This window comes from Elephas maximus, chromosome 5 (genome assembly GCF_024166365.1).
Source record: "Elephas maximus indicus isolate mEleMax1 chromosome 5, mEleMax1 primary haplotype, whole genome shotgun sequence".
Taxonomy (NCBI): Eukaryota; Metazoa; Chordata; class Mammalia; order Proboscidea; family Elephantidae; genus Elephas; species Elephas maximus.
Genome location: NC_064823.1, coordinates 149582488 through 149598440, shown reverse-complemented (window position 1 = coordinate 149598440; position 15953 = coordinate 149582488). Strand labels below are relative to the sequence as shown.

The window sequence follows — 15953 nt, the reverse complement described above, 5'->3', positions numbered from 1 at the left end:
AATCAAGGTGTTGGCAGGGCCGTGCTCCCTTTAAATGCTCTAGGGAAGAATTCTTTCTTTTCTCTTAGTTTCTGGTGGTTGCCAGCAATCCTAGCATTCCTCGGCTTGCAGTTGCATCACTCTAACCCCTGCCTCCATCTTCACATAGGCTTCTGCCCTGTGTCTGTGTCTTTGTGTTCACGTTTCCCTCTGTTTGAAAGGATACCAGTCATACTGGATTCGGGCCCACAATCATCCTGACTAATTACATCTGCAAAGACCTTTACATCTACAGAGGTCACGTTCTGAGGTTTCAAGTAAACATGAATTTTGGAAGAACACTATTCAACCCAGTACAGTCACTTAAAGTTATTTCCATGTAACTGTAGGACTCAATTCATGTAAGCTTTCTGCCACTGTGTAACAAAAATTCTCTTGCCTCCATTTTTCAATAACATGTTCCTTGTTTTCTTCTCAGCCCTCACCAGCAGCACCTTAAACAACCGTATTTCTATTAACAGTCTGTTCAAGACAATCTAGGCTTTTTCTATCATGTTCCTCAAAATCCTTCCAGCATCTATCTGTTCCCCAATTTCAAAGCCACTTTCATATTTTTAGGTTAGCACTCCACTTCCAGGTACAAAAGTCTATATTAATTTCCTATTGTTGCCTTAAAATGACACAAATTTGTTATAGTTTTGGAAGTCAGAAGTCCAAAATCAGTCTCACTGGGCTGAAGTCAAGATGGTAGTAGGAATTGTTTCTTCTGGAAGCTCCAGAAGAGAATCCATTTCTTTACCTTTTCAAGTCCCTAGAGTCCATCTGCGTTCCTTGGCACAAGACCCTTTCCTCCATTTTCAAAGCCAGCAGCATAGCATCTTCAGATCTCTCTCTGCTTTCATCATCACTTTACCTTCTCTGTCTCTGATCCTCCTGCCTCCCTCTTATAAGGACTCTTGTGATTGCTTTGGGCCCATTTGTATAATCCAAGATAATTTCCTTATCTCGAGATTCTTAATCGTATCTGCAAAGTCCCTTTTACTGTGTAAGGTTCGGGAGATTATAACATGGACCTTTTTGGGGGGCCATTATTCAGCCAGTTTCTAACCCTCTCTATCCTTCCATCTCCCCTCCAGACGGGAGATGCCAATTCAGTCTCAAGTGTCCACATGATACAAGTAGCTCACTCTTCATCAGCATCTCTCTCCAACCCATTGTCCAGTCCCCTCCATGTCTGATGGAATGGTAGTCTTCAGGATTGGTTCCTGTCCTGGGCCAACAGAAGGTTTGGGGACCATGACCGCCGGGATTCTTCCAGTTTCAGTCAGACCATTAAGTCTGGTCTTTTTATGAGAATTTGGGGTCTGCATCCCACTGATCTCCTGCTCCCTCAGGAGTTCTTTGTTGTGTTCCCCATCAGGGCAGCCATCAGTTGTGGCTGGGCACCATCTAGTTCTCCTGCTCTCAGGATGATTTAAGTCTATAGTTCATGTGGCCCTTTCAGTCTCGGGCTCATAGTTATCGTGTGACCTTGGTGTTCTTCATTCTCCTTTGATCCAGATGAGTTGAGACCAATTGATGCATCTTAGATGGCTGCTTGTTAGCATTTAAAACCCCAGACGCCACACTTCTAAGTGGGATGCAGAATGTTATCATAATAGAGTTTCTTATGCCAATTGACTTAGAAGTCCCCTTAGACCATAGTCCCCAAACCCCCGCCCTTGGTCCACTGACCTTCGAAGCATTTAGTTTATCCCGGAAACTACTTTGCTTTTGGTCCAGTCCAGTTGAGCTGACCTTCCATGTATTGAGTATTGTCCTTCCATTCACCTAAAGTAGTTCTTATCTACTAACTAATCAGTAAATAACCCTCTCCCACCCTCCCTCCCTCCCCGCTCATAACCACAAAAGAATGTGTTCTTCTCAGTTTACACTATTTCTCAAGAACTTAAAATAGTGGTCTTATACAGTATTTGTCCTTTTGCATCTGACTAATTTCACTGAGCATAATACCTTCCAGGTTCCTCCATGTTATCAAATGTTTCACAGATTCGTCACTGTTCTTTATTGATGTGTAATATTCCATTGTGTGAATGTACCATAATTTATTTAACCATTCATCCATTGATGGACACCTTGGTTGCTTCCAGCTTTTTGCTATTGTAAACAGTGCTGCAATAAACATGGGTGTACATATATCTGTTCTTGTAAAGGCTCTTATTTCTCTAGGGTATATTCCGAGGAGTGGGATTTCTGAGTTGTATGGTAGTTCTATTTCTAACTTTTTTTTTTTTATGATAGTTCTATTTCTAACTTTTTAAGAAAACGCCAGATAGATTTCCAAAGTGGTTGTACCATTTTACATTCCCACCAGCAGTGTATAAGAGTTCCAGTCTCTCCGCAGCCCCTCCAACATTTATTATTTTGTGTTTTTTGGATTAATGCCAGCCTTGTTGGAGTGAGATGGAATTTCATCGTAGTTTTAATTTGCATTTCTCTAATGGCTAATGATCGAGAGCATTTTCTCACGTGTCTGTTAGCCGCCTGAATATCTTCTTTAATGAAGTGCGTGTTCATATCCTTCGCCCACTTCTTGATTGGGTTGTTTGTCTTTTTGTGGTTGAGATGTCATACCTGAAAATTTTTTCCCAATCTGTAAGTGGTCTTTTCACTCTTTTGGTGAAGTCTTTAGATGAGCATAGGTGTTTGATTTTTAGGAGCTCCCAGTTATCTGGTTTCTCTTTGTCGTTTTTAGTAATGTTTTGTATTCTGTTTATGCCTTGTATTAGGGCTCCTAGGGTTGTCCCTATTTTTTCTTCCATGATCTTTATCGTTTTAGTCTTTGATCCACTTGGAGTTAGTTTTTGTGCATGGTGTGAGGTATGGGTCCTGTTTCATTTTTTTGCAAGTGGATATCCAGTTATGCCAGCACCATTTGTTAAAAAGACTATCTTCTCCCCAATTAACTGACACTGGGCCTTTGTCAAATATCAGCTGCTCATATGTGGATGGATTTATATCTGGATTCTCAATTCTGTTCCTTTGGTCTATGTGCCTGTTGTTGTACCAGTACCAGGCTGTTTTGACTACTGTGGCTGTATAATACGTTCTAAAATCAGGTAGAGTGAGGCCTCCCACTTTCTTCTCCTTTTTCAGTAATGCTTTACTTATCCAAGGCTTCTTTCCCTTCCACATGAAGTTGGTGATTTGTTTCTCCATCACTTTAAAAAATGTCATTGGAATTTGGATCAGAAGTGCATTGTATGTATAGATGGCTTTTGGTAGAGTAGACATTTTTACTATGTTAAGTCTTCCTATCCATGAGCAAGGTATGTTTTTCCACTTAAGTAGGTCCTTTTTTTTTTTTTTTAGTTTCTTGCACTAGTACCTTGTAGTTTTCTCTGTATAGGTCTTTTACATCTTTGGCAAGATTTATTCCTAAGTATTTTATCTTCTTGGGGGCTACTGTGAATGGTATTGATTTGGTGATTTCCTCTTCGATGTTCTTTTTGTTGATGTAGAGGAATCCAAGTGATTTTTGTATGTTTATCTTGTAACCTGAGACTCTGCCGAACTCTTCTATTAGTTTCAGTAGTTTTCTGGAGAATTCCTTAGGGTTTTCTGTGTATAAGATCATGCATCTGCAAATAGAGATAATTTTAATTCTCCCTTGCCAGTCCGGATCCCTTTATTTCTTTGTCTAGCCTAATTGCTCTGTCTAGGACCTCTAGCACAATGTTGAATAAGAGCGGTGATAAGGGGCATCCTTGTCTGGTTCCCGTTCTCAAGGGAAATGCTTTCAGGCTCTCTCCATTTAGAATGATGTTGGCTGTTGGCTTTGTATAAAAATGCCCTTTATTATGTTGAGGAATTTTCCTTCAATTCCTATTTTGCTGAGAGTTTTCATCATGAATGAGCGTTGGACTTTGTCAAATGCCTTTTCTGCATCAATTGATAAGATCATGTGGTTTTTGTCTTTTGTTTTATTTCTATGGTGCGTTACATTAATGGTTTTTCTAATATTAAACCAGCCTTGCATACCTGGTATAAATCCCACTTGGTCGTGGTGGATTATTTTTTTGATATGTTGTTGAATTCTATTGGCTAGAATTTTGTTGAGGATTTTTGCATCTATGTTCATGAGGGATATAGGTCTGTAATTTTCTTTTTTTTGTGGTGTCTTTACCTGGTTTTGGTATCAGAGATATGGTGGCATCCTAGAATGAGTTAGGTAGTATTCCATTATTTTCTATGCTTTGAAATACCTTTAGTAGTAGTGGTGTTAACTCTTCTCTGAAAGTTTGGTAGAACTCTGCAGTAAAGCCGTCCGGGCCGGGGCTTTTTTTTTTTTTTGTTGGGAGTTTTTTGATTACCTTATCAATCTCTTTTTTTTGTTATGGGTCTATTTAGTTGTTCTACTTCTGATTGCGTTAGTTTAGGTAGGTAGTGTTTTTCTAGGAATTCATCCATTTCTTCTAGTTTTGCAAATTTGTCAGAGTACACTTTTTCATAATAATCTGATATGATTCTTTTAATTTCAGTTGGGTCTGTTGTGATATGGCCCATCTTGTTTCTTATTCGGGTTGTTTCCTTTCCTGTATTTCTTTAGTCAGTCTGGCCAATGGTTTATCAATTTCGTTAATTTTTTCAAAGAACCAGCTTTTGACTCTGTTAATTCTTTCAATTGCTTTTCTGTTGTCTATTTCATTTAGTTCAGCTCTAATTTTTATTTGTTTTCTTCTGGTGCCTGATGGATTCTTTTGTTGTTCACTTTCTATTTGTTCAAGTTGTAGGGACAGTTCTCTGATTTTGGCTCTTTCTTCTTTATGTATGTGTGCATTTATCGATATAAATTGACCTCTGAGCGCTGCTTTTGCTGTGTCCCAGAGGTTTTGATAGGAAGTGTTCTTATTCTCATTGCATTCTATGAATTTCTTTATTCCCTCCTTAATGTCTTCTATAACCCAGTCGTTTTTGAGCAGGGTATTGTTCAGTTTCCAAGTATTTAATTTCTTTTCCCTAATTTTTCTGTTATTGATTTCTACTTTTATGGCCTTGTGGTCTGAGAAGATGCTTTGTAATATTTCGATGTTTTGGATTCTGCAAAGGTTTGTTTTATGACCTAGTATGTGATCTATTCTAGAGAATGTTCCATGTGCACTAGAAAAAAAGTGTATTTTGCAGCTGTTGGGTGGAGTGTTCTGTATAGGTCTATGAGGTCAAGTAGGTTGATTGTAGCAATTAGGTCTTCCCTGTCTGTATTGAGCTTCTTACTGGAAGTCCTGTCCTTCTCCGAAAGTGGTGTGTTGAAGTCTTCTATTATAATTGTGGAGGTGTCTATCTCACTTTTCAGTTCTGTTAAAGTTTGTTTTATGTATCTTGCAGCCCTGTCATTGAGTGCATAAATATTTAATATGGTTATATCTTCCTGGTCAATTGTCCCTTTAATCGTTATGTAGTGTCCTTCTTTATCCTTTGTGGTGAATTTAACTTTGAAGTCTATTTTGTCAGAAATTAATATTGCTACTCCTGCTCTTTTTGCTTGTTGTTTGCTTGATATATTTTTTTCCCATCCTTTGAGTTTTAGTTTGTTTGTGTCTCTAAGTCTCTTGTAGGCAGCATATAGACGGATCATGTTTCTTTATCCAGTCTGAGACTGTCTGTCTCTTTATTGGTGCATTTAGTCCATTTACATTCAGTGTAATTATAGATAAGAATGTGTTTAGTGCTGTCATTTTGATGCTTTTTTGTGTGTATTGTTGACAATTTCATTTTTCCACTTACTTTTTTGTGCTGAGATGTTTTTCTTTGTAAACTGTGTATTCCTCATTTTCATAGTAGTCGAATTTATGTTTGCTGAGTCGTTATGTTTTTCTTGGTTTTTATTTTGAGTTATGGAGTTGTTGTACCTCTTTGTGGTTACCTTAATATTTACCCCTATTTTTCTAAGTAAAAACCTAACTTGTATTGTCCTGTATCGCCTTGTTTCCCTCTCCATATGGCAGTTCTATGCCACCTGTATTTAGTCCGTCTTTTTGATTATTGTGATCTTTTACATATTGACTTCAATGATTCAGTGATTTCGAGCGGTTTTTTCCTTTTAAAATTAATCTTAATTTGTTTTTGTGATTTCCTTATTTGAGTTGATATCAGGATGTTCTGTTCTGTGACCTTGTGTTGTGTTGTTATCTGATGTTATTGATTTTCTGACCAATTTCCTTTAGTATTTCTTGTAGCTTTGGTTTGGTTTTTGCAAATTCTCTAAGCTTGTGTTTATCTGTAAATGTTTTAATTTCACCTTCATATTTGAGAGAGAGTTTTGCTGGATAAATGATCCTTGGCTGGCAGTTTTTCTCCTTCAGTGCTCTATATATGTCATCCCATTGCCTTCTTGACTGCATGTTTTCTGCTAAGTAGTCTGAACTTATTCTTACTGATTCTCCTTTGTAGGAGACCTTTCTTTTATCTCTGGTTGCTTTTAAAATTTTCTTTTTATCTTTGATTTTGGGAAGTTTGATGATAATATGTCTTGGTAGTTTTCTTTTTGGATCAGTCTCATATGGGTTTCGATGAGCATCTCGGATAGCTATCCTTTTGTCTTTCATGATGTCAGGGAAGTTTTCTGCCAACAGATCTTCAACTATTCTCTCTGTATTTTCTGTTATACCTCCTTCTTCTGGAACACCAATCACACGCAAGTTATTCTTCTTGATAGAGTCCCACATGATTCTTAGGGTTTATATTCTGCATCTGGCAATTCCAAGATTGTATCTTCATTTGGGAAAGATTTTAATTCTTTAATTTGGGGAGTTGTAGAAGCAATCATGGTCTGCTTCTTTATGTGGTTTGATATCAATTGTTGTCTCCGAGCCATCTATAAGATATTGTAATGGTTTATTTTATATTTGCTCACTGAGACTTATCTTGTTTTGTTTTCTTTCAGTGTACATAGATGGGCTACTAGATTGCACGGTCTTGATTGTTGTAGGCTTTGAATCACTTATGACCTCTTACTGGCTGGTTTGGGCCATTACCAGAAATATAAGCCTAAGAGTCCATTCACTATTCTTGAGTAAAATCTGATTTTGGGTCACCAAGTGTGTGGGGTAGACTGTCACCTGTTCGCTTAGAGGAGTAGTGGTGATAGTTGTGTGCACCAGATTCTAGTAGAAGCAGGGGGTCACATTCCAGGGGGGCAGGATGCTGACAGGCTTCCCCCAAGTGCCAGTGAGGTAGGTGTGTCTCTATTCCTAAAGCACTTTGGTGGGTGGGCTCTGCAGCTGTACCTTAGGCACCCAATGCAAGTACCTCTACAGATTGGTAGATGTCACTATCCTCAGACCCCTATGGCAGGAGGCTAGGTGGTTTGGGTGGAGCTTCAGCCCTCAGTTCCCTGTTATGGGTCAGTGAGGGCTCTGTTTAATAGGTAGAGATATCAGACCTGGGAAACTCGTCTTTCCAGTAATCTGCTAAAACAATTACAGTCAGATCCCTATAGAATTGCGTTTGCATTATAATAGCCACCTTGTTCCCTGTACGGATGAAAGCCCAAGACTATGGATTTCAAATGCTTGGCTGGACCTGGTTCTGTATTTTTAGTCCAATTTTGGGAAGACAGGGAAGGATTCTTGGTCCCTGGGTTTTTTGTACTTGCTTCTCTCAAGCTAGGAGAATGGATTAGGAAAAGACAAAACAAAGAAAAAAAAAACCACAGAGCACTTCACTCCCTCGCCCAGGCAATTCCAATGTTAATGAAGCCGCCTGGGAAGGGGAGGGAAGGGATCAGATAAATAGGAGAGAGTAGCACCCTGGAATATAGACAAAGTTACTTATCTTGCTTGGGATGACTGTTTTATCTGAGATTCCCGAGGGGCGCGTCGGCTGTGTGCACTGGCTGGGTAGAGATTGCCCCCGAGGGTCAGGCCCATGTCCCGTGCTTGCGCTGTCTCAGAAGCTGTGGTCATTTCTTCCGCTCCCAGTCCAAAGCCCAGCGCCAAGGTTCCCCGGCTGGGACACCGCACTCCAGGCTCCAAAACCAGTCGCTGCCTCCCGGTGACTTCTCCTCCTGTCAGCCACGTCGCTGTGCTGCCTGTGTGCACTGGCTGGGCTTCCCCTGAGGTCAGTTCAGGGGGCTAGGGCTGCGTCCCGTGTTTGCGCCGTCTCAGGATGCCGTGCTCAGCTCCCCTGCGCCCAGTCCAAAGCCTGGCACCAAGGTTTTCTGACTGGGACGCTGGCTCCAGGCTCTGAAAACAGTTGATGCTTCCCCGTGGTTGTTCGTTCTCTCGTTAGCCCCGTCAGTGTGCAGCCTGCTTGCGCTGGCCAAGTCTCTACAGAAGTTACCCCAGGGGCCTAGGGGTTAGGGCTGTGTCCTGTGCCTGCTGTACCTCAGCAAGCCGCAATCAGCCCCGCCACTCGGCACCAGGGAACCGCCGGGGCTCAAGGCTGTGGGGTGGGTCGCAGGTTCCAGAAGTGGTCGCTGGTTCAGGAGAGAGCTTTTCGCTCACCTGTCACTCAGGTCAACTCTTTAGATCTGTGTTTGATGGTCAGGGTTCGTAGATTGTCATGTATGTGATCGATTCACTTGTTTTTCTGAGTTTTTGTTTCAAGAGGGATCCGAGGTAGCGTCTGCCTAGTCAGCCATCTTGGCCCCCCTCCTCTGTCCCCATTTCTTCTTGTACAATTCAGTGATATTGATTACATTCTTTGAGCTGTGCAACCATTCTCACTCTCTTTTTCTGAGTTGTTCCTCCCCCATTAACATAAACTTACTGCCCTGTAAAGTTCTTATCTAATCTTTCAAGTTGCTGTTGTCACTTTGAAGAGCGTAATACTTAAGGCAGACATCTTTTACTCATTAAACTAATGTTTGGTTTTAAGATTTCAGGGATATTTTTGGTTTAAAGATTATCTCAGGGCAATAGTTTCATGGGTTCGTCTAGCCTCTGTGGCTCCAGAAAGTCTGGAGTCCATGAGAATTTGAAATTCTGTGTTACATTTTCCCCCTTTTGATCAGAAAGTATAGACTCTTTGATCAAAATGTTCAGTAATGGTAGCCAGACATCATTCAATTCTGGTCTCATGGCAAAGGAGGCAGCTGTTCATGGAGGCATTTAGACACATTCCATATCCTCCTCCTATTCCCAGCTCTCCTTTTCCTCTGTTGCTCCAGGCAAATAAAGACCAGTTGTTGTGCCTTGGACATCCACTTGCAAGTTTTTAAGACCCCAGGCACTATGCAGTGAACTAGGCGGTACAGCAGAAGCACTAAACACATTATTAGGCAAATTAACTGGTATTTCCCATGAAACCATGACCTTAAACCTTCAGACCAAGGAACCAAATCGCATGAGATTTTTGGCTGTACATAAGTAGCCTCAGCAGTTACTCTTTTTTCTTTTTTTTTGTCACTGTTGTAAATATATCTGTCTCACAACTTGCTAGTTCAACTTTTTACAGGTGTACAAGTTACTGACACCAATTACAATAATCAGCTGTGCAACCTTATCCTTATTGTGATTTTTTCATCATCATTAACTCCCCTTCCCCCTTCCCCCTACTCCTATTATAGCCACTAATAAGTTATTTTTTTAATGTTTTTATACTTTCAGTTTTTACGTTTAGGTCTGTGACTCATTTTAGATTAATTTTTGCATATGGTGTGAGTTTTTTGTTTTTTCCCATATAGATATCCAGCACCATATGTTGAAAAGACTACCTTTTCTCCCATTGAATTACATTGACAGCTTTATTGAAAATCAGTTGACCATATATGTGTGTCTATTTTTAGACTCTGTATCAATGCATTTATTTTTATGTCTATCCTTACAGCAATACCATGCTGTTCTTATTATTGTAAGTCTTGAAATCAGATAGTATAGGCCTCCAACTTTGTTCTCATCTTATTTTTTAAAATTATTTTGGCTGTCCTAGGTCTCTTAATTTTTCACTTAAATTTCAGAGTGTGCTTCTCAAAAAGAAAACCTTTGGAGATTTTGTTTGGACTTGAATCTAAGGATCAATTTGGGGAGAACTGACATTGTAAAAATATTGAGCCTTCCAATCCATGAAAATGGTATATCTCTCCACATATTTAGATCTTCTCTCAGTTCTCACAGGAATGTTTTGTAGTTTTCTGTGAGCATATCTTGAAGATCTTTTGTTAAATTTATCTCTAAGTATTTCACTTTTTAATGTTATTATAAAATGGCATTTTAAAATTTCATCATCAGTTGTTCATTGTTATTATAGAGAGATAAAATTGATTTTTAAAATATAAGGCATTATCTTGCTTCCTTGCTAAGTTCACTCATTAGTGCTACTAGCTATTTTGTAATGGGATTTTCTCTGTACATGATCGTGTTATTTGTAAATAAACATAATTTTATTTTTTCATTTCTTTTCCTCTCTGCCTGTTATTTCTTTTCCTTGCCTTGTTGCACTGGCTAGGCTCTCCAGAACAACATTCTTCTCAGTCTTAGGGGAAAAGCATTCAATATTTTATCATTAAGCATGAGGTTAGAAGTCGGGCTTTTGTTTTTAAATTATGAATATCATGAATGGATGTGGACTTGTATTAAATGCTTTTTTTGCATTATCGACATGATCATATGGGCTTTTCTCTTTATTCTTTTAGTATGGTCAGTGACACTGATTTTTGAATGTTAAAGCAACCTTGCATTCCAACTATAGACCTCACCGTGTGTGTGTGTGTGTGTGTGTGTGTGTGTGTGTGTGTGTGTGTGTAGGTGTATCTGGATTGATTTATTATTTTGTTAAGGGTTTGGGTTCTATGTTTATAAGGGATGTTGGTCTGTAGTTTCTTTATTTGCAATGCCTTTGCTTTTGGTATGAGGGTAATGCTGACCTCATAAAATGACTTGAGAAATATTCTCTCCTGTTTTTCTAAGAAAGTTTTATGTAATATTAGTATTTTTTTTTTATATACATTTGAAAGGAATCACCATTGTTCTGAAGAATTTCCTACATTCTGGATTTTGTTAATTGCAATAACTATAGTCAGTGGTGTGCTGGTAAATGTTCAACAATGTTTCTGGTGGGGTGAGGGGAACTCTTCTTTGTAGCATTGGTGATACTATCACCGTAGCAAGTTTCAAGCTGCCAATATAACGTCACTGAATGCAGAGTGATAAGGAGATGTGAGAAGCATGTCATTATATAGTATTTCTGCCATATCGATAAAATAGGTATAAATCCCAAGAGCATAGATAATAGACAAATGCAGTAAAATAATTAAAAAGTGATGCATTTTAAGCATTTATTACATTGGCTTTAAACGTAATTTATTTCATTATACGTTTATACAATCTATTTCTTCCATGGCACTGCTGAGTGGGTTTGAACTGCCAACCTTTAGGTTAGTAGTCAAGTGCAAACTGTTTGCACCATCCAGGACCTTAATTATTCATAACGGTTGTTTAACAACTGACTCACAAGATTTCTGAAAATTTATGTCAGATGTTGTGAGCTAGCTACAGCACACCACTGCCTGTGATGTCATTTAATATATCCCTCTGCCCCCTGAATTTCCTGAAAACTGGCAGTTAAATCTGAAGACTTGCTGAGATTTAGATTATAAATATAGATATTCATATGTCATATATATATTTTTTACAGGAGCAGGAACATTTCAGAGGTGGTGCTGTGTACTTCCTGTTGCATCTAATATCAGGGAAAGTCGTATTTTGAGCATTTATGATGTATGGAAGATTTTGTTTTCCTAAAACAAAACCCCTAAAAAGAAAGTAAAGGAACAAAAAAGAAATAAACCCAAGGGGAAAAAAGAACAGGCAAGCAGATGTAAACAACAAAATTTTGGAAGGTGGAAAGAAAGAAAATGAGTAAGGGGTAACAGTTGACCAGTGAGAACTGACACCTAAGCTAACTGGCGGTGAAGGGGAGTATAAGCTGGTAAGAAAGTTGTTTGATTCCATAGAAACCCAAAAAAGGAAGTGGAATTGGAAGAACCATTTATTTCTAAACTGGAAGTGGGGTAAAGCTGGATATAGAAGGAATGGTTGAAAGTCTAATAGTCCCCTCCCTAACCCTGTGCAGTGGCGTCATTCCCTCCTCCCTTCCCAGCCCACCCCCCTGCAGAAGACTGGCATGTACTCTCTGGAGGGGTTGGACCAAAGGGACTCTGGCCTGTGGTGTTCCGGACATCACTGGAGCAGAGGCTGTATTGAAAATAGGAGTGAGGATAAGTGAAAATCATCATTCCAAATGAGATTCTTATGATCTTCTTCCCACAGTTTCCTTCCTCACTCAACTCTTACTGCTGGTCTTCAGGCTTGTACACCTCCAGGCAGAAAGTTGGCAGATTCCTCTCTGGGAAAACTGACTGTCCAAGAGAAAATGTCAGTTAGGGGCCTCCTAGTGAAAAAATGCAGTGTTTTCATCCTAGAGGGCACCCCTGACCATGTGCATCGAGCTTGATTCTAATTAGTGTCTTATTTTCATCTTATATGCATAAAAATAACCAGCAAAGGTTCATCAGCTATTTGAGGAAATCCTCTCATGTGACAGCCAGTCACTGAAATGAATATGGATACAAAGGTACTCAGAGAAAACAGATATTGGCAAAACAAAATCAAAAAGAAAAATGAAAAGCAACACACCTATAATAACAGCCTCATTTTTGTTGTTAGGTGCCGTCAAGTCAGTTCCAACTCATAGCGACCCTGTGTACAACGGAACGAAACACTGCCTGGTCCTGAGCCATCCTCACAAGAGTTGGTATGCTTGAGCCCTTGGTTGTAGCTATTGTGTCAATCCATCTCGTTGAGGGTCTTCCTCTTTTTCACTGACCCTGTACTTTACCAAGCATGATGTCCTTCTTCAGGGACTGATCCCTCCTGATAACATGTCCAAAGTATCTGAGATGAAGTCTCACCATCCTTGCGTCTAAGGAACATTCTGGTTGTACTTCTTCTAAGACAGATTTGTTTGTTCTTTTGGCAGTCTGTGGTATATTCTTCACTAACACCACAATTCAAAGGCATCATTTCTTCTTCTGTCTTCCTTATTCATTTTCCAGCTTTCACATGCATTTGAGGCAATTGAAAACACCATGGCTTAAGTCAGGGGCACCATAGTCCTTAATCCTCAAGGTAACATCTTTCCTTTTCAACACTTTAAAGAGGTCTTTTGCAGCAGATTTGTTCAATGCAGTGCATCTTTTGATCCTCAGCAGTATGTGCTTCAAGTCCTCTTCACTTCCAGCAAGCAAGATTGTGTCATCTCCCTGCTCTGACAGGGGTCACAATAGAATGTCACAGACAGAGCTGGAGAAAAATGTAGAACAAAATTCTAACTCAAAAAGAAAGACCAGATTTGCTGGCCTGACAGATTGGAGAAGCCCTGAGAGTATGTCCCCCAGACACCCTTTCAGCTCAGTACTTAAGTCACTCGTGAGGTTCACTCTTTAGCCAAAGATCGGAGAGGCCCATAAAACAAAACAAGACTAAAGGGGCACACCAGCCCAAGAGCAAGGACTAGAAGGCAGGAGGGAACAGGAAAGCTGATAACAGGTTTGAGAAGGGAGAGTGTTGAAATATCGTGGGGTTGTTAACCAATGTCATAAAACAACATGCGTACTAACTGTTTAATGAGAAACTAGTTCTGTAAACCTTTATCTAAAGTGCAATAAAAAATTTTTTTAAAAAGGAAAACTATTTACAGTGGAAAAAAAAAGATTGTGTCATCTGCATAATGCAGGTTGTTAATGAGTCTTCATCCAATCCCGATGCCCTGTTCTTCTTCATATAGTCCAGCTTCTTAATTTGGTCAGCACGCAGATTGAATAGGTATGGTGAAAAGAAACAACCCTGACACACACCTTTCCTGATTTTAAACCACGCAGTATGTATGTACAGCACAATTAAGTGTTCTGGAATTCTCATTCTTTGCAATGTTATCCATAATTTGTTATGATCCACACACTCAAATGCCTTTGCATAGCCAGTAAAACACAGATAAACATCTTTCTCGTATTCTACTTTCAGCTAAGATCCATCTGACATTAGCAGTGATATCCCTGGTTCCACGTCGTCTTCTGAACCCGGCTTGAATCTCTGGCATTTCCCTGTTGATACACGGCTGTAGCCACTTTTGAATGATCTTCAGCAAAATTTTGCTTGCATGTGATAGTAATGATATTGTTTGATAATTTCTGCATTCAGTTGGATCACCTTTCTTGGGAATAGGCATAAATACGGATCTCTTCCAGTCGGTTGGCCAGGTAGCTGTCTTCCGTATTTCTTGGCACTGAAGAGTGAGCGCTTCCAGTGCTGCATATCCCATCAATTCCTGAAGACTTACTTTACGCCAATGCCTTCAGTTCGGCTTGGACTTCTTCCTTCAGTACTGTCGCTTCTTGATCATGTGCTACCTCCTGAAATGGTTGAACGTCGACCAGTTCTTTTTGGTACAGTGACTCCGTTATACCCGTTGTGCCTATACCTATAACAAGGGTATAGTTACATTATTTAGAAATGTGGAGGTAAATACTGGGGGGAGGGGGACTTTAAAGAATCAAAAATGCATTCTTTTGGAGAGTGGACTTGACTTAGGGAGAGATGGGGCAGAAGAATATCATTTGGGTTATAAATGTTAAAGATAGAAAAAAAGAGATTCAAATAAAATGCTATAAACCAAACTCGAACTCACTGCCGTCAAGTCTATTCCAACTCACAGCAACCCTATAAGACAGGGTAGAACCGCCCCATAGAATTTCCAAGGCTGTGATCTTTACAGAAGTCGACTGCCACATCTTTCTCCTGGGGAGCGGCTGGTGGGTTCAAACGGCTGACCTTTTGTTTGGCAGCCGAGCGCTTAACCACTGTGCCACTAGCCCCCCCCCACACACGCACCCTCCCCACCCCACCATCTCTCCCCATGTCATCCACTGCTTTCCAGGCACTCAGTGGGCATCTGTATCATCACTATGAAGATTGAGGCCATGGCCGTCCACATGGAATTCTACAAATGCTGACATCCCGGCTCTCCTGGTTGGCTCCGGGGTTTTGCACCTATCTGGGAGTTTGGGTTCTCAGACAAGTTCTTTAACTTCTCTGAGTTAAAATGCAAAATGGAGGATGATAGTAAACCCAGCTCAGAGAGATGTTGTGAGAAACAAGGAAAATGATGCTGGTACAGTGCTTGGCACATAATAACAGCTCAGTAGGTGTTAGTTCTGTGGTTATTTTTTCCTAAAAACAAACAAAAAGGACTCCTTGACCTGTGCTGGGTGGGCTGGGGGGACGGCACCGGCAGAAGTTGCCACCCTGTGGAAGCGGAAGAATCTTGTTTCTTCTGATGACTAAACTCTCCTCCACACTTAGTCACCAACCTGGGCACTCTGTTGACACCGCTGTCTTGGTGGCCACAGGCCAAGAGCCAAGATTAGGCAAAAGCAGGAGACCTGGCCCTATGTCCCAAGGCCTGTCTTGGCGCTGCAGAAGGAAGTGGGTGGTGTTTGGCTGAGAGTGGAGCCGTGTGAGCTTGCTGAAGCCGCCTTCCTGGGAGGGGAGGAGTCCAGCTAGCAGGAGGCTGCAAGAGTCAAAGTCCCCTAGATGGCGGTGCGGGGGTGCTTGCCGTGTCTGCCGCTGCTGCTGCTGGCTGCGCGCTGCGTGGACGCGCGGTGGAGCGGGGAGGGCACCAGTCCGCACCTGCGGACCATCTTCCTGGGCCGCTGCAGCGACTACAGCTCGCTGCTCAGCCCCCAACAGCGGTGAGCGAGCGTAGGATAGAGATGGGTGGGCGGAGTTAACGAGGGGGTGGGCGAGAGGGAAAGGCAAGGGTAAGGGAGGGTGAGGTGGGCTGCCTGGAGATGAGGATTGTGTGGAGCAGGAAGAGGGGAGATTTAAAGATGAGAGGGCAGGGACCGGTCCAGAGGTGAGGGGTGCATGTGTGTTTGGGACGGAGGGCGAGGGTCTAGGGGTGAGGGGACATATGTG

At 40.9% G+C, this 15953-nt stretch overlaps 1 protein-coding gene across 5 annotated transcripts in view; it reads left to right on the top strand.

Moving 5' to 3' along the window:
* The first annotated feature begins 15537 nt into the window (after nt 1-15537).
* The window catches only part of BST1 (bone marrow stromal cell antigen 1), a 42107-nt gene continuing 41691 nt past the window's right edge, over nt 15538-15953 (top strand). For all 5 annotated transcript variants that reach the window (XR_007517698.1, XM_049886465.1, XM_049886466.1 and 2 more), the window contains exon 1: nt 15538-15727. Coding sequence is in view for 4 of the 5 variants with exons in the window: in XM_049886465.1 (XP_049742422.1) it covers nt 15570-15727 (158 nt within the window). In the remaining variant the exon portion in view is untranslated. The remainder of the gene's footprint in view (nt 15728-15953) is intronic.